The sequence below is a fragment of the Salmo salar genome, chromosome ssa07, assembly GCF_905237065.1.
Source record: "Salmo salar chromosome ssa07, Ssal_v3.1, whole genome shotgun sequence".
Taxonomy (NCBI): domain Eukaryota; kingdom Metazoa; phylum Chordata; class Actinopteri; order Salmoniformes; family Salmonidae; genus Salmo; species Salmo salar.
The window spans coordinates 12,540,549-12,563,861 of record NC_059448.1 but is presented as its reverse complement, the minus strand read 5'-3'; the positions used below and the strand labels follow the sequence as shown (position 1 = coordinate 12,563,861).

Sequence of the window (23,313 nt, the reverse complement as noted above, 5' to 3'; positions counted from 1 at the left end):
CAGTGATTACTCCAAGGAGGGAGTGCATTGTATTGTTAAAGTATTTCAACAGGACCATAATCTGTATCAATGTATTATTAACCACCATCCCTTCTGTCCTCCTCTCCAGAACTGGACCCTCCAGAGGAGCTGGAGAAGAAACGTATCTGCCGCATCATCACCAGGGACTTCCCCCAGTACTTTGCTGTGGTGTCCCGGGTCAAGCAGGACAGTAGCCTGATCGGTCCAGAGGGGGGCATCCTGAGCAGCACGGTGATGCCTCAGGTCCAAGCTGTCTTCCCAGAAGGAGCCCTCACCAAGAGGATCAGAGTGGGACTACAGGTAATAACAAACCCGTGGTGGAAAAATATACTCAAATGTCATACTGGAGTAAAAGTAAATAGATCTTAACATAAAATGACTGAAGTAAAAGTGAAAGTTACCCCGTAAAATACTACTTGAGTAAAACTAAAAGTATCTGGTTTTAAATGTACTTAAGTACAGTGGTAGAAAATGTGCTAAACCGGCATACTTGAGTAAAAGTACAAAGTAAAAGTAATTGCTATACATCAAATTCCTTATATTAAGCAAACCAGACGGCACAATTTTCTTATTATTTTTAATTATGGACAGACAGGGGCACACTCCAATACTCAGACATCATTTATATCCACAGTATTTGTGTTTCGTGAGTCCACCAGATCAGAGGCAGTAGGGGTGACAAAGTGTTATATTGATACTGTAGGTATTTTTAGGTGTCAGGGAAAATGTATGGAGTAAAACGTACATTATTTTCTTCAGGAATATAGAGGAGTAAAAGTAAAAGTTGTCAAAAATATAAATAGCAAAGTACAATACCCCAAAAAACTACTTAAGTAGTACTTTAAAGTGTTTTTACTTAAGTACTTCACACCACTGTAACACACAACCTGACTTGCTTCTGACTGGTTTGGTTACAAGAACTGGGTCCAAATATGATTTATTTTTATATTTGTATTACTTCAAACATTTGATTGAGCCTGCTTGGATTGCCAGAAGGGTGGAGTATGCAGTTTTGGGACTATTTCATTTGTTGCACCAGACAAGCTCAGTCAAGCACTTCCTTGTTTTGGAGCCCAAAGAAGATCCTACTGTCGGTTCCACTAATGTTAAACTACTACTAACATGGTAATCTGTCACCACCAGGCTCAGCCAATGAATGTGGACATGGTGAGGAAGCTCCTGGGAAACAAGGCGACATTCAGCCCCATTGTGACCCTGGAGCCCCGGAGAAGGAAATTCCATAAACCCATAACCATGACCATCCCTATCCCCAAGAGTAACACTGACCCTGTGGTCAATGGCTTCGGCGGGGAACAGCCCACCCTGCGCCTGCTTTGTAGTATCACAGGTTAGTGTGACAGGCATCATAATGAGTAGACGAAGGTGCAGCGTGGAATATGTTCATCTTTTGTTTTAATGAAAGAAGAATGAACACTTAGAAATTAAACCAAAAAATGACAGCAGACAGTTCCGTCAGGTACTTTACAACTAAACGGAAAATAACTACCCACAAAACACAAAGAAAAAACAGGCTGCCTAAGTATGGCTTCCAATCAGAGACAACGATAGACACCTGCCTCTGATTGGAAACCATACCCGGCCGAAAAATTGAAAACAAAACATAGAATGCCCACCCACCTATCACACCCTGGCCTAGCTAAACAGAGAAAACACAGCTTTCCTAGGTCAGAGTGTGACAGTTAGAGAGAGGGCAGATTAACCACACACGTGTATATACAGTACCAGTCAAAAGTTTGGACACACCTACTCATTCAAGGGTTTTTCTATATTTTTTATATTTTCTACATTGTAGAACAATAGTGAAGACATCAAAACTATGAAATAACATACAGTTGAAGTCGGAAGTTTACATACACCTTAGCCAAATACATTTGAACTAAGTTTTTCACAATTCCTGATATTTAATCCTAGTAAAAATTCAGTTTTAGGTCAGTTAGGATCACCACTTTATTATCAGAATATAAAATGTCAGAATAATAGTAGAGAGAATGATTTATTTCAGCTTTTATTTCTTTCATCACATTCCCAGAGGGTCAGAAGTTTACATACACTCAATTAGTATTTGGTAGCATTGCCTTTAAATTGTTTAACTTGGGTCAAAGGTTTCGGGTAGCCTTCCACAAGCTTCCCACAATACGTTGGGTGAATTTTGGCCCATTCCTCCTGACAGAGCTGATGTTACTGAGTCAGGTTTGTAGGCCTCCTTGCTCGCACACACTTTTTCAGTTCTACCCACACATTTTCTATAGGATTGAGATCAGGGCTTTGTGATGGCCACTTCAATACCTTGACTTTGTTGTCTTTAAGCCATTTTGTCACAACTTTGGAAGTATGCTTGGGGTCATTGTCCATTTGGAAGACCCATTTGCGACCAAGCTTTAACTTCCTGACTGATGTCTTGAGATGTTGCTTCAATATATCCACATAATTTTCCTACTTTATGATGCCATCTATTTTGTGAAGTGCACCAACCCACCAGCAGCAAAGCACCCCCCACAACATGATGCTGCCACCCCCGTGCTTCATGGTTGGGATGGTGTTCTTCGGCTTGCAAGCCTCCCCCTTTTCCTCCAAACATAACGATGGTCATTATGACCAAACAGTTCTATTTTTGTTTAATCAGACCAGAGGACATTTCTCAAAAAAATACAATCTTTGTCCCCATGTGCAGTTCCAAACCGTAGTCTGGCTTTTTTTATGGCGGTTTTGGAGCAGTGGCTTCTTCCTTGCTGAGCGGCCTTTCAGGTTATGTCGATATAGGACTCGCTTTACTGTGGATATAGATACTTTTGTACCTGTTTCCTCCAGCATCTTCATAAGGTCCTTTGCTGTTGTTCTGGGATTGATTTGCACTTTTCGCACCAAAGTACGTTCATCTCTAGGAGACAGAACGCATCTCCTTCCTGAGCGGTATGGTTCCATGGTGTTTATACTGCGTACTATTGTTTGTACAGATGAACGTGGTGCCTTCAGGCATTTGGAAATGACTCCCAAGGATGAACCAGACTTGTGGAGGTCTACAGTTTTTTTGGCTGATTTCTTTTGATTTTGCCATGATGTCAAGCAAAGAGGCACTGAGTTTGAAGGTAGGCCTTGAATTACATCCACAGGTACACCTCCAATTGACTCAAATGATGTCAATTAGCCTATCAGAAGCTTCTAAAGCCATCACATCATTTTCTGGCATTTTCCAAACTGTTTAAAGGCACAGTCAACTTAGTGTATGTAAACTTCTGACCCACTGGAATTGTGATACAGTGAATTATAAGTGAAATAATCTGTCTATAAACAATTGTTGTAAAAATTACTTGTGTCATGCACAAAGTAGATGTCCTAACCGACTTGCCAAAACTATAGTTTGTTAACAAGGAATTTGTGGAGTGGTTGAAAAACGAGTTTTAATGACTCCAACCTAAGTGTATGTAAACTTCCGACTTCAACTGTATATGGAATCATGTAGTAACCAAAAAAGTGTGAAACAAATTAAAATTATATTTTATATTTGAGACTTCAAAGTGACCACCCTTTGTCTTGATCACAGCTTTGCACACTCTTGGCATTCTCTCAACCAGCTTTACATGGAATGTTTTTCCAACAGTCTTGAAGGAGTTCCCACATATCCTGAGCACTTGTTGGCGGTTTTTATTTCGCTCTGTGGTCCAACTCATCCCAAACCGTCTCAATTGGGTTGAAGTCGAGTGATTATAAAGGCCAGGTCATCTGATGCAGCACTCCATCACTCTCCTTCTTGGTCAAATACCCCCTTACACAGCATTGTCCTGTTGAAAAACAAATGACAGTCCCACCTAGCGCAAACCACATGAGATGGCTTTTTGCTGCAGAATGCTGTGGTTGCCATGCTGATTATATGTGCCTTGAATTCTAAATAAATCACAGACAGTGTCACGAGCAAAGCACCCCCACACCATCACACCTCATCCTCCAGGCTTCACGGTGGGAACCACATATGTGGAGATCATCCGTTCACATCTTCTGTGTCTCACAAAGACATGGTGGTTGGAACCAAAAATCTCAAATTTGGACCAAAGGACAGATATCCACTCGTCTAATGTCCATTGCTTGTGTTATTTGGTCCAAGCAAGTCTTTTCTTATTATTGATGTCCTTTTGTAGTGGTTTCTTTGGAGCAATTTGACCATGAAAGCCTGATTCACGCAGTGTCCTCTGAACAGTTTATGCTGAGATGTGTCTGTTACTTGAACTCTGTGAAGCATGTATTTGGGCTGCAATCTGAGGTGCAGTTAATTCTATTGAACTTATCCTCTGCAGCAGAGGTAACTCTGGGTCTTCCTTTCCTGTGACGGTCCTCATGAGAGACAGTTTCACCATAACGCTTGATGGTTTTTGCGACTGCACTTGAAGAAACTTTCAAATTTCTTGCACTTTTCCGGATTGACTGACCTTTATGTATTAAAGTAATGATGGACTGCCGTTTCTCTTTGCTTATTTGAGGCGTTCATGCCATAATATGGACTTGGTCTTTTACCAAATAGAGCTATCTTCTGAATACCACCCCTACCTTGTCACAACACAACTGATTGTCAAAAATGCATTAAGAAGGAAACAAATTCCACATATTAACTTTTTAACAAGGCACACTTGTTAATTGAAACACATTCCAGGTGACTACCTCATGAATGTAAATGTAAAATGAAGCTGGTTGAGAGAATGCCAAGTGTGCAAAGCTGTCATCAAGGGAAAGGGTGGCTACTTTGAAGAATCTCAAATATAAAATATATTTTGATTTGTTTACATTTTTTTGGTTACTACATGATTCCACATGTGTTATTTCATAGTGTTGATGTCTTCACTACTATTCTACAATGTACACTCACACACATACACACACACACAAACACGCACAGACTGTTGGCACACACAAACTAAAATGTCTGTAGCTAACCTTTTAACATTCCTCAATTGTATTCTTCTTCAAAGGTGGAACGACGCCAGCCCAGTGGGAGGACATTACAGGAACCACGCCCCTAACATTCATCAACGACTGTGTCTCCTTCACGACCAACGTGTCGGCCAGGTTCTGGCTGATAGACTGTCGGCAGGCACAGGAGTCGGTCAGTTTCTCTACTTCAGTCTACAGGGAGACCATCTGCGTTCCCTACATGGCCAAGTTTGTTATCTTCGCAAAGTCCCATGACCCCATAGAGGCGCGGCTCCGCTGCTTCTGCATGACGGATGACAAGATGGACAAAACCTTGGAACAGCAGGAGAACTTCACTGAGGTGGCCAGAAGCAGAGACGTAGAGGTAGGTGTTATAAAAAAGGTGTTATAGTAGAGTTGTTACAATGGGTTGTTACAGTAGAGGTGTTACAATAGAGATGTTATAGTAGAGGTGTTATAGTAGAGGTGTTATAGTAGAGGTGTTATAGTAGAGGTGTTATAGTAGAGGTGTTACAATAGAGGTGTTACAGTAGAGGTGTTACAGTAGAGGTGTTACAGTAGAGGTGTTACAATAGAGGTATTACAGTAGAGGTGTTACAGTAGAGTTGTTACAATAGAGTTTTTACTATAGAGTTTTTACTATAGAGGTGCTACAGTAGAGGTGTTACAATAGAGATGTTATAGTAGAGGTGTTATAGTAGAGGTGTTACAATAGAGGTGTTACAATAGAGGTGTTACAATAGAGTTGTTACAATAGGGGTATTACAGTAGAGTTGTTACAGTAGAGGTGTTATAGTAGAGGTGTTAGAATAGAGGTGTTAGAATAGAGGTGGTACAGTAGAGGTGTTACAATAGAGGTGTTACAATAGAGGTATTACAATATAAGTGTTACAATAGAGGTGTTACAGTAGAGGTGTTATAGTAGAGGTGTTATAGTAGAGGTGTTACAATAGTGTAATAGTATAGTTTTTTTTTTAGTAGTGAACTATCAGTAAAGTGTGAACTCTTCGTAAGTCTTGCTGTTGATGACTAACAGGCAATGATTTGGTATTTTTCTATCCTCAGCTAGGATTAATGTCTGATGATTCCTTTCCTCAGGTCCTAGAGGGTAAACCCATTTATGCAGACTGCTTTGGCAACCTGGTCCCTCTCACCAAGAGTGGCCAGCACCATCTCTTCAGCTTCTTTGCTTTCAAAGAGAACAGGCTGGCACTCTTCATCAAGGTTAACGTTACTTTACCATCTTTCAACACTCATCCATATAATTTACTTCATTACAAACTAGTAATATATCCTATACTGTATGTTGATTGGTTGACTGACTGACGATAATGATGTCGATGATTCCACAGATCCGAGACAACACTCAGGATCCGTGTGGCCGTCTGTCCTTTATGAAAGAACCCAGGTCTTATAGAAGTCTGGCCCACAACGCTATATGCAACCTGAACATCACACTACCATCCTACTCAAAGGTGAGAACACCTTAACACTACCTCCACCTGAACACACAGCTTAGGATACACCTAGGACCTGGAGTTGTTCCTGACCATGTGACATGTACAGGAACAACTCTGAGTGCTGTATAGCACACCGACAGTTACCATTACATGTCTGAGTGTTCAGAATTCCTTACTTAATGTTAAAGGAAAGATTCACCCATTTTGAATGTTATAATGTTTTTGTGCATCTATCTTTGAGCGATGTTCTATCGATTCTCGGGGTCATTTCATGTTTTCATGTGTATCTGTAGCTATTGCCGTTCAAGCAGGCAGAATTTCGACCAGTATGACGTAGCATTGTAATTTAACAGAGTCCCGGTCCACCACATTTCTCCTATTTGTCTGCCTCTTCAGTCCAGGGTGCATTGCATTTTACCGTTGCATGACCGTTGCGAATGTCAGACTCCACTCTGTGAGGCACATGGATCTGCAGGTTGAACATGGTGAGATTGTAGACTCCTAAATTGATAGTACAGTTTGTTTAGGTGATTTTACAGCTAACTAGCTACTTTACATGCTGATATTGACTTTGGTATTATTGTTTGTAGCTACGTCTGCAAGCTAGCCAGCCTGACCATAGTAAACACGTTGCATTGTGGGATTTGTAGTCAACTTGAGCTGCAACAGATTTCCACAACGATTTTTACATGTCGCTACCAACATTATTATAACGACAAAATGAAACATTTGTTCACAAAAAGTATTGTTCCCACATATTAATGTTATTTAACAATGTAAATTATAGGAATTAGTGGTTTTGGTTTGATTTTTCCTTTAAGTTAAAAAGATTTATTGACTTCAAGAATTACTGAGTATTCCAGTACCTAACTAGTATCTTCCACAGGTACATTCTACAGGTGTGTTGTTTGCATATTATCATGCAAAATATGTATACGTGACATGCAATGACATTTCTCATAGCATGTTATCTTCCTTTAAATTGGTGTTATATTGGGGTCATAACCTGTGACCAAATCTGTTATTTTGTCTGTCTGTATGATTAAAATCATTACTACACCTTTTAACACTAGCACCGCTGGGTCTGGAGGGACCCCCTTCGAGCTAACATTCTAACAGTGTAATTAATATAATGAATATATACCTATAGCAAAAATAATGATTTGGTTGCTTTTATGAAGGCCTTGGTTAACATTAGAATACGACTTGTATTTTATTTTAAATAACACAAATTTCATTGTCATTAGTTTCTGTTTCTGTATGTTAAAACACAAAAACACAAAAAACACAAAAATGTTAGTGTTCACTTTTATTCATGGAGTGCCTTTGTTACAACTATGAAACAGAAAGCATATGGGATGGAACACGGTAGCAGCTTATTTTTATACCGACAAAATAAACTAAAATACCCCAACCACCAAGAAGCACGGTCAAATGATGAAAACTTCAGTAGCCTAAACATCATTGTAAGAGCCAAGTAGCCTTGATAAACAGTGAAACTCAGCACAAAGCAATAATAACATTATAATGAATCTACTGTATGTCGATATGACAGCAGTCAAAAATAGTTTGTCAGCTTCTGATTGTGTGCATCTTCACACAATGGCATCAATTGGATTTCATTTAGCTGTTATCCCTTGTCCTAACAGTTGATACAATTTTTTGTAACTTTCACTTGCTTGACACACTTTGACATACCTTTGTTTGGTTGTAGTGTGTAATAGTATCCGGCTTTCTCCTGATTGTGTCCTGTTGTTTTGTCATTCTTCAGCACCTTTGTGGAATACAACTGCTGTGCAGGTGCCTTATTTTGCGCAAAGGGACGGGACTCCGGACTAACTTTGTTCATGGTGCCGGACAGACTTGTTTTCTTTGCAAGTGTAACGGATTGGCAGTCGTGGTGAAGGAATGAGGCACAGGAAGCAGCGAGCACAGGGTAGTGGCGTATTTAATGTACACTCACTCATTAAACAAAATACTCCCACACACACAGGGGAGAAAATACACACGGCGTAAAATAGCGCCGACACGAACATGAACCGTCACTTTAGAAATAATCCCGCAAAACACGGAAGCGGACCAGCTAACATAAATAGCCCCGCTAATTAACCAAACTAAACACAGGTGCACAAAACCAAAAGGAAGGGAAAACCAAAAAAGGGAATCAGTGGCAGCTAATAGGCCGGTGACGACGACCGCCGAGCGCCACCCAAGCAGGAGGGGGCGCCACCGTCGGTGGGAATCGTGACAGCAAGCAACTTGTTCGCCAATGACAAGTGAAGTGAAGTGAATAAATTGTCCATGGTGACATTGCTCCCCTTGCCAACATAATGTTCCACAAGCCTCATCAACACATTCTCAGACACTCGTACCTGCTGCCTCGTGGATATTTTCCAAGAGATTGAAAGCCGTTCAGCATGTACAATTACGCACGCTCTCACTGTGCAGCCTACTCCAAGTAGGTCAGAGTAGACTGATAAGACTGCTTTCATTTGGTGAACTGATATAAGGGACATACCATTTTAGGCCTATAATTAGAATGGATAAATGTAACTCACCACCTGGATTCGGTCTTATGTAACAACATTTGAAGTTGTGTTTTTTACATTGGATAAAAGTAGAGACTCAGAGCTACAAAATGGTATATCATACACTACATTTGAGGAACAACGGGAAAGTACTTCTGCTTTGAAAGTTGATAAACTTGTAAACTCACTTTTAAGAAAATGGCCTTTGAATATTTTGGTATCGATTGAAGAGCTCTTCTTTGTCTACCCCCATTCAGCATCGACCCCACCCTCTTAAGTTTTAGCCCCACCCATCACGTTTCGCTCTCGGAGCATTCAGAGCGCACACCTGACGCTCTGGCCGATGACTTGTTTACCTATGGATAACATGAAAACAGCCTTACCAGCTCTGCTGGCAACAATTTCATTATGCTTTTTTGCAGACGTTTACTGACACCGGCCATATTCAACGGGTGTTGTACACATGTCACGTAACGTTAGCTAACGAGCCAGCTTTGAGGCAATTGTCGGGGGGGGATTATCAGCTGGGCATTGCACTTTCAACTGTTGGAAGAAGAGGGGAAAACCATTCCATTTAATGACATGCCCTCCTAAAACTGGTTATAACTCCAGTTTTGTTTGTGATATTAAGATTCTAACAACGACAGTGTGTTATATGGACTTATTTAGGAAAGTCAAGGACGGAGGGGGGCATGAGCAGTCAAAATTACTGCTTTAGCGGTTTTAGTGTTAACTGTGATTTATATGTAAGTACTCGTAGCTGTCCTATAGTGTAGAATGAATCCCTTCTCCTTTAATAATGATATTTTATGTTTACTCTGAACCACCCTGCCCAAAATCAACATTGATTGGCCACCTACCTTCAAAGCTGTCACTATGATAACTTTGCTTTGCCCATTCTCTTTTTTCTCCCCCTCCTCTTTCTCTATTTGTCTATCTGTCTAACTATCTAACTATCTATCTATCTATCATCTATCTATCTATCTATCTATCTATCTATCTATCTATCTATCTATCTATCTATCTATCTTTCTTTCTTTCTTTCTTTCTGCTTCTTGCACCCCAAAGGAATCTGATTCAGACCAAGAGGCTGAGGAAGAGGTAACATTGTGCCTCTCTCCCCATTTCTCCCCCGCTAACTAGTGTTCATTTTTTATGTTCTTTACATGCTCTTTTCAGGCTAGAAGCTTGTCACTAGACGTCCACTTCTTTGTCTGCCATTTAGCTGTTATATTAGGTATTAGAAAGGGCCATATATTTATATATATATTTAGTATATGGCTCTCCGTGTTCCATGTTATTACTGATCAATTATTGTGCTTTGTACTAGAGTATCCATCTTTAGATATTAGTAGCAGTTCTATGTCCAATTATACTACTTTTTTCCTTCGTGTAGCAAATGTGCACAAAATCTTGCCTAGATTTTTCTTACACAATGATTTCAATTATATTCATAGTGCAATTTCTGTATTCCTCTATACAGATCAGCAGGACGCTCGAGAAATGTAAGTAATATACCATTTTTTGATAACACCTTTAACATAGTTTTTTTCTCAACTATACTAAAACTTTTATAGACATGCCATTTAACTTTTAACTGTTTTAATATGGCTGCATTACTCAAACATTATGACTAGGAAATTGCTTTGATAAGTGCATTATAACCTTGGCATAGATTTAGACATTGCTAATGATGTTATGCTAGTTGACCATTGTAGAGAACAGTACAGAATGGTAACCAGAGCTAATGCATAAACGTTGAGCTTCATATGACCCTTGTTAGCAAAGCTGTAGCACATGCAATACTTTTTCAAAGTCCTTTAAGTTCTACATGTTTTGTCTTTGTCACAAAAACAAAACAACACAAACTTCCACTCCACCGCACCTCAGCCAAGGTTATGCCAACAACTTCATCGGGCATGAACTTCATCCATTTCTCATGTCACACATCGCTGCACCAGTGTCTTCATGCTGACTCCCTCCTTTCTGACATTTTGAATTTGGGACACATGGAGAGAGTTCAAACAAACTGTAATTCACAACTTGGTGATGTTTATGTGACAACAGAATAGTACCCCTATAGTAATTCTAGTACCCTAATGGCAAAGCAAACTGTAGTCTAGCTTTCCCAGCCCTCCAGATCCCATCCTTCATACCCTACCCATATATGGATAATATTTTCCCTTTGCATCTAATTGATTAATTGATTGACTGATCATTAATCATGGTCATGTGCCTCAGCATAGCTGGATATCTACATATTTATGCAATATACATAATATAGAAAATATTTCTGTGTGCACTTACCTTCAAAACATACATGTACAGTACATACAGGTCTTACATAAACTGATAGACAATGTAATGTACACAATGTTATTTGTTCAATTCAACTTCATTACATTGATCAGTGTATGCATGATGCATTTGGCAATTTGCATACACATGTCATACATAATATGGAATTGATGCTATAGCTTCACCTTTTGTAGTCATAGTCTATGAGAAAACAGTAGACTACAACTCACCACACTATTGAATGTGAATACCTAAATTAACCACTCTTTGATAAATATAAAATGTAGATTTGCTAGTGTTTGCTAGTTTCACTTTAAATCACTTTAAATTTGCTCCACTCACTTTTCACCAGAGGCTGCATGTCAACTTTCCCCTTTGCTTTGCATGGAAATAACTTGGCTTACATGAGTGTGTATGTGTGTGTTCCTGTGTCTGGGTGTTTGTCAAGTGTGAGAGTTATATTGACCCTTTGGTTTGCTTTAACATTGATCTTTGAATTCCTTTTCACTCTCTATTTGAATTTGTTTTAATACACTGTTGCTACTCTTATTATGATTTTCAATTTTCTCTTCAGTTATGTTTCAGAAAGTTAGTACAAGTTAGTTTAAGTTAGTTTAAGTTAGTATAAGGAATGGATACAGTCCTCTAAAAGGACCACATGCCCTTCCCTTCAATCAATGATGCTTTCCTGTTTTAGAACATACATTTCCTTAAAGGCCCAGTGCAGTCAAAAATGTGATTTCCCTGTTTTATATATATATATTTCCCTGTTTTATATATATATTTCCACACTGTGAGGTTGGAATAATACTGTGGAATTATAGAAATGATGATCATGCCCTTTTAGTGTAAAAGCTGTTTGAAAAGACTGCCTGAAAGTTCCACCTGTTTTGGTGGGATGGAGTTTTGGCCTGCGTAGTGACATCACCAGGCGGTAAATGAGTTAACAGACCAATAAATAAAAAAAATCCAAACCTCTCTGCCAATACAGCTAGTTTTCCGTTTTCCCTTCCTCACTCAGACCACTCGCAGACAGTCCTAGCAACATTCCAGCTATCACTGGCTTTCTTCTCTGAGGAAAAAATTGCGTTTTTAAAATTGTTTTTTTTAAACATGTTTTTCTCTTTCTCTCTGTAGACAATCTTGAGATGTCTGTCTACCTATATGTTGTTATCCCTTTGTTTGTTTCCCTGTTTCCTTATCTTTTGTTGATTTGTGGGTGTCTGTTGTTGCTCATCGCTTGTTTGATCAAGTATTTATTTTAGATATGTTCGCGCTTTTGTGTTGTGAGCGTGAATGTGCAGAATATGTGTATAAGCAAGTTATTTCCTTCTCATTTCCTTCCCATCTTTATGATTTAGTTGGCTTTTAGCTTTGCTGCAGTATTTGCCACCAAAGAACCCCAGTGGATCAAAAGCCCCTCCCTTTGATACATTCTGTAGATGTCACTGTGACCCTGCATAACCCTTTGAATCCTGAAAGTTTGTACTATTCCTGTTCCTGTCCTGACCACATTCTCCAATATCTGTCTCTTTTTCATTTCAATTTCAATTTTTTTTGCACCTTAATTGTCCTCTTGCCAAAATGGAAGATGACGAAGACACTACGTCGACAACAGTCCAGAAAAGAGATCCGGACCTTCTCTCCGATGTGTCTGAGCTGAAACAAGACCTGATCAAAATGACCGCCATCCTAACCACGGATTCCACTGACAAATCCAGTTCTCTGGAAGGGAGCGGTCTGGACAAAGGGGCTGAGGAGGTTCAGGGCGAGCCGTTTGAAATCATGGAGAAGGTCAAAGAGGATTTGGAGAAAGTGGGCAAGATACTCAGGAGTGGAACATTGGAGGGTGAGGTAGCAGAGGGGGCAGCAATAGCAGCCAGAATGAATGAAGAGTGGATCCTCCTCTCAGACTGTGAGATAGAGGAGGCCAAAAAGATGTCTGCCTTAGAACCCCAGGAACCTATTCTACATGAAGTCAGAGTCAACAGAGGGATTCCCAGACCTAAAGCCATCAAAGACGTGTCTGGCATGATCACACACCTGACTGGTGAACTCAAAGAATATCTCCTGGATGTACCTGAGGGCTCCAGTGCAGCAGCTCAGGAGGATGTGGTCCAAGAGAAATTCACAGAGGTCGTGCTGCGCAAAGGTGTGAAAAGAACCACAACGACAATAACAGCAACAGCTACAATCAAAACTCCTGCTGTTGAACTCAAAAAGCCAGTCAGGAAGAAAGGAAAAGACCAGGAACAGGCGGAGAAATCTACCTATGGGGATGCTCTCCTAAGTGCACCCACAGATCCAAAACCAGTGTCACCTGTGTCCCCAGTAGTTGAGGAGACCCCCATTGGGTCCATAAAAGACAAAGTCAAAGCCCTTCAGCAGAAAGTGGAGGCAGAGCAGAAGGGTCAAAAGCCAACTAGCACCAAACCGTCAAAGGTTGCTGTGGAGAGCAAAATCCCTCAAAGGACCGAAGAAACCACCCTTAAATTGAAACAGAGCCCCGCAAAACAGGACACCACTAAACAGGGTCCCCCTAAGTCCCCCAAAACTGAGTCTGAGAAGCTGCAGGAGACTATGTCAGTAAGGGAGCTCATGCGATCCTTCCAAAAGGGGCAGGACCCCTCAAAGAGAAAGTCTGGACTTTTCGAGCTCAAAACCCACACCTCTACAGAGCATGAAACAACAGAATCAGAATTACAGCCCAAACAGTCAAAATCCACTATCAAAGCCACCACAATCCGTTACAAACGGGAAATATCACTGGACGCCATTCCTGGCGAGCACCACAGAGAGAAAGATGAGCAAATTAGCCCACACAGAAAGCACTCCAAAGACTTTGGTGCTGAAATTAAAGCAGAGCTTGAGGACAATCCGGAGTACCAACAGTTTAAGCAGACCTCTGTAGAGGGTAGTCCTGTTGCCCAGTCGGACCTAACTGAAACCGTAGAGTTTCTGAATATTTCCCTCTATGATAGCTCTGATAGTTTGAAACATGAGGGCGTGGCAGACTCTCCCAGTGCCAGCCTGGGTGATGGTAGTCCTCCTCACCTTAGCTCAGAGGATAGCCTCAAACACGAGGGCTTAGCCACCCCTGGAACAAGCCCTGACAGTCTCTCCCTCTCTCCCAAAAACGCTGACCAGTCCACTAAAAACTCAACAACTGCTACTATAGCTGTCAAAGGTGACAATAAAACCAAGGACAAGTCTGGAGACTCCGGTGTGGGGACCATTGATGACCAGCCATCAACGGAAATGACCCTCCCTGTCTTTCCCAGTGAGGCTGCAGACGACCGCACCACGAGTGAGTCCATATCTTTTCAGACGGGCGAGTCTAAGCCATCTAAACCAAGAAAGCTTACAAAGAGAGTTTCAGAGACTTTAGAGAGCTTCCTTAGTGATGAGGAGAGCCCTGATGACAAGCTAGCATCAGCTTTAGCTACGACCCTTGCTTCTAGTGCCTCTACCCAGCGTCAAGGAAGCTTAGAATTGCCTTTAAAAGACCCAGATACCCTCAGTCCCTTAGCCGACGAATCTTTGACCATAAGCCACAGAGACTCTCTAGACGAGGATAGTCCCCTCATGGAAGACGACTCCTCCCATAGGACCCCAGACTCCATCGAGCCCAGCCCAACAAAGGAATCCCCCTGTTGTGACTCCTTAGAAAGCAGCCCCGTAGAGCAGAAAACGTTCCCTCCCATTCTAGATCAGCCCAGTGGGTCCTCTAGACACCCAGAACCCTCCAAAGCCTCAGACTTCCCCCCAGACGCGTTGCGTAGTAGGCTACTCAGGGACCAGGAGGCTAGTGCCAATGATGATGACAGTATCGAGCAGACTTCGTCCCAGATGGAAAGTTCTGGTAAGAGTCCCCTCTCCCCCGACACCCCTAGTTCTGAAGAGGTAAGTTATGAGGTAAACCCCAAAACCCCTGACCACATGTACCTATCTGTGGTGTCCATACCCGAATACTCAGAGGAAGAGGATGATGAGGCAGAAGCACAGAGGAAATTCATCCCAGAGGATGAGATGTTAAAAATGTCAGCCAAAAAAAAAACATTTGAGGAAGTGGACCAGGACACCAGAGCCAAAAAGAACTCTAGAAAATATATCATTGCCTTAGCAGGTGACGAAGCAGGGGATGATAGCTTCAAAACAGTTGAACTAGAGTCCGCAAATGAGAGTGGGCTCAATAGGGCCAAGGAGGCCTCAGAGTTAGCTCTTTCTGTTGAATCCCTTATTAAAGTACAACCTCCCTCTCCTTTTCCAGCAGGTGTGCATGAAGGAATCCACCACACAGAAGCCAAGAGCACAGCTACAATGGTAGCAGTGGAGGGACCTCAATCTGTCTCAGAGCAGCATGTCCCACAATCAGTTCAGTCACGCAAAGACATGGATGACACGGAAGACAGTTTAGCTAAAACGGTTACCGTGTCTTCCAGCTCTGAGGGGGCTGCAAACATAACCGATGAGCAGAAGGAGGAAAGCTTGAGGAAATCAAGGGAAAGCCAGGAGGATGATGGGGGAGGGAAAGAAGCAGATGCAGGCAGTCTGCAGACAGCTGCTGTAAAAGCTCCCTGTCAAATAGAGAGTAATATAACTGACGAAGTGAAAGGAGATCACAGGAGGCACTCAGGAGCCCCTGAGGTAGAAACGTCCTCCACTACTGTCATTGGACAAGTGAGGGAAACATTCAAACCCGAGATCTGTATCTACGATGACACAGAGGAAGACGATGAGGAAGAGGAACCTCCCAGAACCGAGTCAAAGGGCGTAACCGCCAGAGCGGAGGCAGACCCTTGGAGTGCCATGCGCGAAGACGATGATGCTTTTGCGGCCCGCGTCAAAGAGGAAGAGCAGAAGATCTTGGGTCTGATTGTAGACCGGCAGTCCCAGGGGGCAACCCCGGACACCACCCCAGGAAGGAGCCCCACGGAGGAAAGCACGCCAACCAGCGAGCCCAATCCATTCCTCTTCCAAGAGGGGAAGCTCTTTGAGATGACTCGGAGCGGAGCTATTGACATGACCAAACGGAGCTATGAGGACGAGGGCTTTGCCTTCTTCCAGATAGGCGAGCAGCCCCTAGAGGAGGTGCTAGCTGAACAGGTCATAGATGAGCCAGGAGATAGAGGAGTCCAAACAGAAATCGGACTCAACCTGACTCTGCAAATAAAAGTGGAGGAAGACGAGGAACAGGCGAAAGGTGCTTCAGATTCCACACACCGTGCCTCGACAGAGGACGATCAGAAAGGTAGTGAAGCTGCAGCAGCCTCCCCCTCAAAATCAGATGCTTCTAAGTCTAGAATCCCTAGAATGGGTCTTTCTGCCTCAGCTAAGACCACTAAGAAAGACAAAGACCCAGTATCGCCAGTGTCTCCTGAAACTGTAGAGGTGAAACCAGACATAATTGTAGAGGAGACCCCCCTAGAGGTAGAAAGTAGTTCCCTCAATCCAATGATAACAGATGTTGAGACAGCAGTAACCACTGTCACTCGATCAGTGTACCCAGAACAGGACCAAGAGTCCTCTGACTCCTCTCCAGAGGAGCAACATTCGGTCATAGAACTCCCCCAAACAACAGAAAAGACCAAAACCCCAACTTCTACTGAAAAGGTTCCAAAGATCCCAACTAAAACCCCAGCCAAGGCTGGCCCCCAAAGTCAGGTTAAAACTGCTTCCTCCTTTACATCCCCTGCATCCCCCTCTTCAGCTAGTCCTAAAAAAGAGACTCTCGCTTTAGAGTCCAAATCGAGAATACCTGTCAAGGGCAAGGCTAGCCCTGTCAAGCCTGAGCCATCAGTTAAACGTACTGAGTCAACCCAGGACGCAAAGCTCAAGGTCCCAGTAAAAAAGGACTTGAGGAGAAAGTCTGAGACAGATACAGGTCCCTCTGCTGTACCCAAAACCAAGACGCCGTCTTCCAAAGCCAAGAGTTTCTGTGAGGCAGACAAGTCATCATCTAAAAAGGACCTGGGTCGTCCCATGAGCGATGACTACTCCACCAAGCCAAAGTCGGGCTTTGGTTTCCAATCTAGGCTGCCAGTTAGAGGCAAGCTTGGTCAGACATCTCACACTTCCACCCCCGCCAAAGACAAAAGCGAGCCACGCAAGAAGTCTATAGAGTTTGTCGATAAGATTAGCGACGAAGTTGCAAAGCTAGTTGAGAGATTTCCTCAGGACGAGAAAAACAAAGAGCAGGAGGCTGCTGTCTCGGATGATGAGAGCAGCGGCATAGATCCCTCTGTCATAGAGAGGGAGACTTTTCCCGAAATACAGTTCCCTGCTTCCGGAGATGTCTATCCCATTAGACCCCTGTGGGATGACCCTGTTCACACACAGATGCAACGGATTCCCGACGATACAGTCAGAAGTCAAGGTACCCCCCCCCCCCTTAAGGGGCTCGTTCTCTCTCTCTCTATTGTGCGTTGCTAGCGTGCTAGCCGTAAACGGTGCCGCTTCTCTGTGTCTTGTAGCTAAGGTGATGTGTAACTAAAGACTCTGTGGTTGCTTCTGTGGTGTTTGAGCTGTGTCTTGTGTTTGTGTCTCTTTTCTTTTTTCTCTTTTTTATCTCGAGATCGACTTAGGCAGGGAATCAATTCAATCATTTAAATAATTGAAGGAATGAAGGATCAGTTTTATTTTGATGTCACTGACATAATTTGTCATAGTCAGATTTAGTATCAAATATATTTTATTGACCAAATTAGGCTGTAAAGCTGAATTATATAAAATGAGAGAAGAAACCACAATAATTTTTCCTGAGCTGTTACAATATTGTTGCTGTTGAACTTCTGCAATTCATTTCAATGCAGTATATTTCCATTTGTTTAAAGAAAGATTTTTTAGAGTCCTGAAAATTGCATGGGGATCACTTTTATGGTATTGCTACACTATGAACCAACATCATAGTGTAATAAGAAGGTATTCACCAAATACATGTCCATTTCAGTTACTGTTAATTATCCACACATACCTCCAAATAGTTAACATTATCGCACCACAGAGCACAATAAAGCCAGTGAAGACTTTTTACTCATGTGCTCAGTTCAAGATAGCGTTTTCTTCCTAACGTGAATGTGACTTTGCCTGTCCATCCTTGCGTGGCCTATCCTCTCACGGCTCTCCTGCTGTTGTGGTGGCATTTACAGTAGATTCCCAGGATGAAGCCGAGAGGAAAGAGGAACGGTTGGAAATAATAGCCGACCACCTGGGCTTCAGTTGGACGGGTGAGTGGAACACCATGCATATCGGTACTCAGTGTCAGAGACGATAATCACTTCCCAGTGATTTTGAAGTATGTTCAAATTAACATTGCATATTTAACACTGAAAAGTGTCCTATAAGTGTCTGTGGTTGCTATTCTCAAAAAATATATATTTTATCTTATCTGTCAGATGTTTCCAGTATTGGATTTCCATCAATCCTTTTTAAAATCACATCATAATATCTGTCTATTTTCGGGTGTGTTTTCCAGAGCTGGCTCGAGAACTGGAGTTCAGTGAGGAGAAGGTCAATCTAATAAGGCTTGAGAACCCCAATTCACTACAGGACCAAAGCCACGCCCTGCTGAAGCTCTGGACTGACAGGGAGGGTAAAAATGTCACAGGTACGTTGATCTATCCGCTCTTTATTGTATTCAGAATATTCAGTGACATTTAGAATATTCGTCATAGGGGCCTCCCAAGTAGTGCAGTGGTCTAAGGCACCGCATCGCAGTACTAGCTGTGCCACTAGAGATCCTGGTTCGAGTCCAGGCTCTGTCGCAGCCGGCCGCGACCGGGAGACCCATGGGGCGGCGCACAATTGGCCTAGCGTTGTTCGGGTTAGGGGAGGGTTTGGCCGGCAGGCACGTTCTTGCCCCATCGCACATTAGCAACTCGTGGCGGGCCGGGCGCAATGCACGCTGACACGGTCGCCAGGTGTACGGTGTTTCCTCCGACACATTGGTGCAACTGGCTTCCGGGTTAAGCGGGCATTGTGTCAAGAAGCATTGCGGCTTGGCTGGGTTGTGTTTCGGAGGACGCACGGCTCTCGACCTTCACCTCTCCTGAGTCCGTACGGGAGTTGCAGCGATGGGACAAGACTGTAACTACCAATTGGGGAGAAAAATGGGTAAAAAATAAAATAGTATTTGTCATATTTATTATCGATCATTTTCATATTTTTCACAATGACTTTATTTACCGTTTTGTTATTTTGTCATTATTTCTTTCCACAGAAGCATCACTGATCAAAAGACTAACCAAAATCAACAGAATGGACATTGTCCACCTCATCGAAACCAAGATGGTCAAGTCCACCCAGGAGGACACATCACACACCTATGCAGAGATTGAGAGGACCATTGCACTGGATCACAGTGAAGGTACAGTACAGTGTATTAACAAGTGGAATGGAAATGTTCTATGTTGACTGTCATGAGACAGTAAACCTTATGTCATCTTGTGAACCACCATTTTTTAACTATGTCAGAGAGATCACAGGTTAATAACGATGTTCATATTTATGCCTGTCCAGGTTTCTCTGCCCTCCATGAGGACGTAGACAGTCCCCGGCCAGGCAGGCGTACAGACAGCACCCCCAGTGGGCCAGGGTCCAGGCAGGGGCCCCTCGTGGTGTCAGAGGAGGACCTCTCCTCCAGCATGTCGTCACATCACGAGACTTCAGGGCGGGTGGAGACAGACGAATCAGTAACAGGCCTCCTGAGACACGTCCAGAAGGAGAAGCTGCAGAAAGAGATGGATTCGACATAGTAAGTCAGTGGGACAGTATAACAGGGAAGTACTGAGCGAAAGAGAAATTGGTATGGTTAAGAGGTCTTATATTGTTTTGGAGGGTTTGCTGGTACATACATGTTGTATGGCTGTAGAAAAGTTAATTGAGATCTTGATTTGCATTGTTAAAATCTCTCTCTCTGTGATGGAGAGAGAGAGAGTCCAACAGAAAGAGGGACAGACAGAAAGAGGGCCCAACAGAAAGAGGGACTGACAGAAAGAGGGACTTGGGAGACTTCAAAGGGGATTAGATGTTTTACCTTGTTATTGTTTTGTTCCTCAGTTCTGTGGGCGGTACATCAGATACTGGACCGGAGAAGGCTGAGTCACTACATATGGGCACTTTCAAACAAGTAAGTCCCTTCTTCACCTTGTACCGCACCTCCCCCTACCAGCTCACCTCTCACGTCCTAGATCCTGTCTACAAAGGGCCCACACCTCCCCCCTCGCCCTCTCTATCTGTCAAGCATTCTGAGGAGGGGGCACAGGGAGGTGCAGAGTGGGGTGAGGGGTCAACTCAGCCCCCCCAGGCTGAAAGCGACATGTCACCAACGAGTCACCAAAAGGCGCCCACAAGAAGTCGTAAGCGTGTCTGTGAGAGCCGTCCGTTGTCCATGACCGACTTCGAGGACAGTCTGACTGAATGTGACCAGGCCGAGCCAGACTTCAGTGAGCTGTCTGTGGAGCTAAAGCAAACCTCAGAGGACTACACTTACCTCTCCACCACCTCTGTCACTATGACAACTGAACGGGTCACAGAGAACATCAGTATTACAGCTAAGCCTATAAATGTACCACAGTCTACTCAGCTGCCTCAGTCTTCTGAGGTGGTACGACCCAAAGAGACACATAAGATATTCTCAAAGGATCATATTGACGAAGTGTCACACCGACTTTACAAAGTCCTGTTTGGGTATGTAGAGAAGTCAACTAGTAAAGGATCCAGGAAAACACCAATGGAATTAGATGAAGTAGCGGGTACTTACAGAGCCAGCCCAGTTTATGCAGAGGATTCCCCTACCTCCATGCCTTTGATTGATGTAGACCAGGCTGAGCTTTACATCAAACCTGTAGATATCAGTCCCGTGACCCCAGAGTCTATCACCTTTGAGGTGGGTAAGGAATCCCAGACAATAGCTCAAACATCATCTGAAGTGTCAAGAACCACTCTCATTTCGGAGTCGGTCAAAGTAAAATCCATTGTCAGCACTGCATTAATCCAGATGTCACATGAATCAACTGCTGAGCCCCCAGGAGAGGTGTTAGATCCTCCAGTGGCTGACTCCAGATCAGCCAAATCTGTTATTCCGGAGGTAGAGTACAGTTTTGCGATAACCTTACCTATCACTCAACATAAGCCTTCAAGTCAGGAGGAAGCCTTTGTTACAGTCTTATCAGAGTCATTCATGCCTTTGGTGCCAGAATCTAGAGCATCCGAAACTGAAAAAAAGTTTTCATCCCCTGACTCAGGGTCTGAGTATGCTACTAAATTTGTAGTTTCAATGCATGATCGATCGTCTTCGCCAGAGTCAGTGACTTCAGATGATAGGTCTGGGTTCCAATCACCTGACTCACCTATACTCGAGTATCGCCCGTCAACACCTGATTCATCCATACTGTTGACTGAGAGTAGAGCCTCATCCCCTGAATCATTGTCATCCGTTACTGAACTTAGTCTTCTTTTGCCTGACTTGTCCATACCTCCTTTACCATCCCCTGAGATTAAATGGGAAACTGCAAAATTACCTGCTTGTGCCCCTGGACAAATGTTCAGGCAATTGACACCTATGGTTCCAAACAAGGGAGAGTTTACCATAGCAATATCTCCAGGTAGTGAAAGTAGTTATTGTCGATCCATTTCACCTAAATCTGTAATTTACGAAACTGAAGACAGAGCATCGTCTCCTGAATCAGTAATTCTGGAAACAGTAAGGTGGCATTTTTCATCAGATAGACCACTATCCCCTGAAGAGGATTTACAGAAGAGGGTATCATCACCTGAATCTACCGAGTCAGTCAATGAACATAGACCCCTATCCCCTGATTTTCCTGTACCTGAGTTTAGACAGGTGATACCTGAATCGGTTACCTCCACTTCGGGATACAGATCATTCTCACCTGAATCAGAGACTTCAGTGACTTCAGAAACTGAATGTATACCATTGGAGGATTTTGCCTTTTGGCAGAGACCAGACTCACCTGAGTCTACAAGATCAGTAGATGAACATAGATTTCTGTCTCCAAATTCACCAATTCCACAATTTTGGCAATCTGAACCCATTGCTTTAGTGACGTTCTGTAGATCATCATCATCCCAGTCTATATTTTCAGATGTAGATTATGAAACTGCACCCTTAGTTTCATTACTTTATAAGGATAGACCTTCATCACCTGAATCAGCAGCATCGATAGATGAGTACAGAGCGCTATCACTTGACTCACCTATACCTCAGTTTCGACACTTATTACCCGACTCTATTGTTGATTATAGATCAGATTCACCTGAATCAGTATCATCAGACACTGAATATGTTCCAATGTCGCTGGAGTCTATAGCTGCAGCGCATAGATCAGATTCACCTGAAGCTTTAGACTTTGAAAAGGAGATCACGTATCCAGCGTTGACCAAATCGGAATCCCCTAAACCCCTTGTTTTTCTATCCGTGACAAAAGCAAAGTTGACAAAATCTGAGACAGTTGTTCCAGAAAAATTACAATTGGCAGCAGAATCATTTGAAGCCATTAAACCTAACCCTGTAACGTCAGAACCTGCTATTTCAACAGGCATGCAAAATATACATCTAGATATACAGCAGTCCACTCAAAAGGGCAAAAGAAAACTCAATCCATTGTCGGCAAAGACGAAATCTGCAAAAAAAATTAAATCTATGTCCGCCAAAATTGATCCGGCATCTGAATCAGAGACCGAAATTCCTGCTGAAATACAATTATCTGAGTCAGCATTACCTTCTACAAACCCACCTCCAATGAAACCTGCAGAAGTTGTAACTGCACCTAAACCAGCAGTACCCGAATTTACTAAGCCTGAACCTCACAAAGGACTATCAGTACCTGATGTAGCTCAACCTTCAGAAGACCAACACATGGTACTATGCGTGTCACCAATAACTGTAACTGAATCAGGTGTATATGTCCCTGAAAGTCCACCAATCATATTCAAGTACACAGCTCCACCCTTTCTGGAATCTAGTAAACCTGAACCTCTTGAAGGTCTATCAGCCACTGGTGACGAGGCTCAACCTCCAGAAGATCAAGACATGATACTATGCG

At 42.8% G+C, this 23,313-nt stretch overlaps 1 protein-coding gene across 26 annotated transcripts in view; it reads left to right on the top strand.

Moving 5' to 3' along the window:
* The window catches only part of ank2b (ankyrin 2b, neuronal), a 329,543-nt gene that overhangs the window by 286,646 nt on the left and 19,584 nt on the right, over window positions 1–23,313 (top strand). For 19 of the 26 annotated variants that reach the window (XM_014206567.2, XM_014206568.2, XM_045721528.1 and 16 more), the window contains 13 exons: window positions 110–321; window positions 1,165–1,369; window positions 5,001–5,326; window positions 6,061–6,186; window positions 6,315–6,437; window positions 10,019–10,051; window positions 10,434–10,455; window positions 12,840–17,624; window positions 18,397–18,474; window positions 18,723–18,854; window positions 19,467–19,613; window positions 19,766–20,000; window positions 20,306–20,375. In XM_014206567.2, the coding sequence (XP_014062042.2) occupies window positions 110–321; window positions 1,165–1,369; window positions 5,001–5,326; window positions 6,061–6,186; window positions 6,315–6,437; window positions 10,019–10,051; window positions 10,434–10,455; window positions 12,840–17,624; window positions 18,397–18,474; window positions 18,723–18,854; window positions 19,467–19,613; window positions 19,766–20,000; window positions 20,306–20,375 (6,494 nt within the window). The remainder of the gene's footprint in view (window positions 1–109; window positions 322–1,164; window positions 1,370–5,000; window positions 5,327–6,060; window positions 6,187–6,314; window positions 6,438–10,018; window positions 10,052–10,433; window positions 10,456–12,839; window positions 17,625–18,396; window positions 18,475–18,722; window positions 18,855–19,466; window positions 19,614–19,765; window positions 20,001–20,305; window positions 20,376–23,313) is intronic. The other 7 variants (XM_045721530.1, XM_045721533.1, XM_045721532.1 and 4 more) reach the window with 7 other exon arrangements.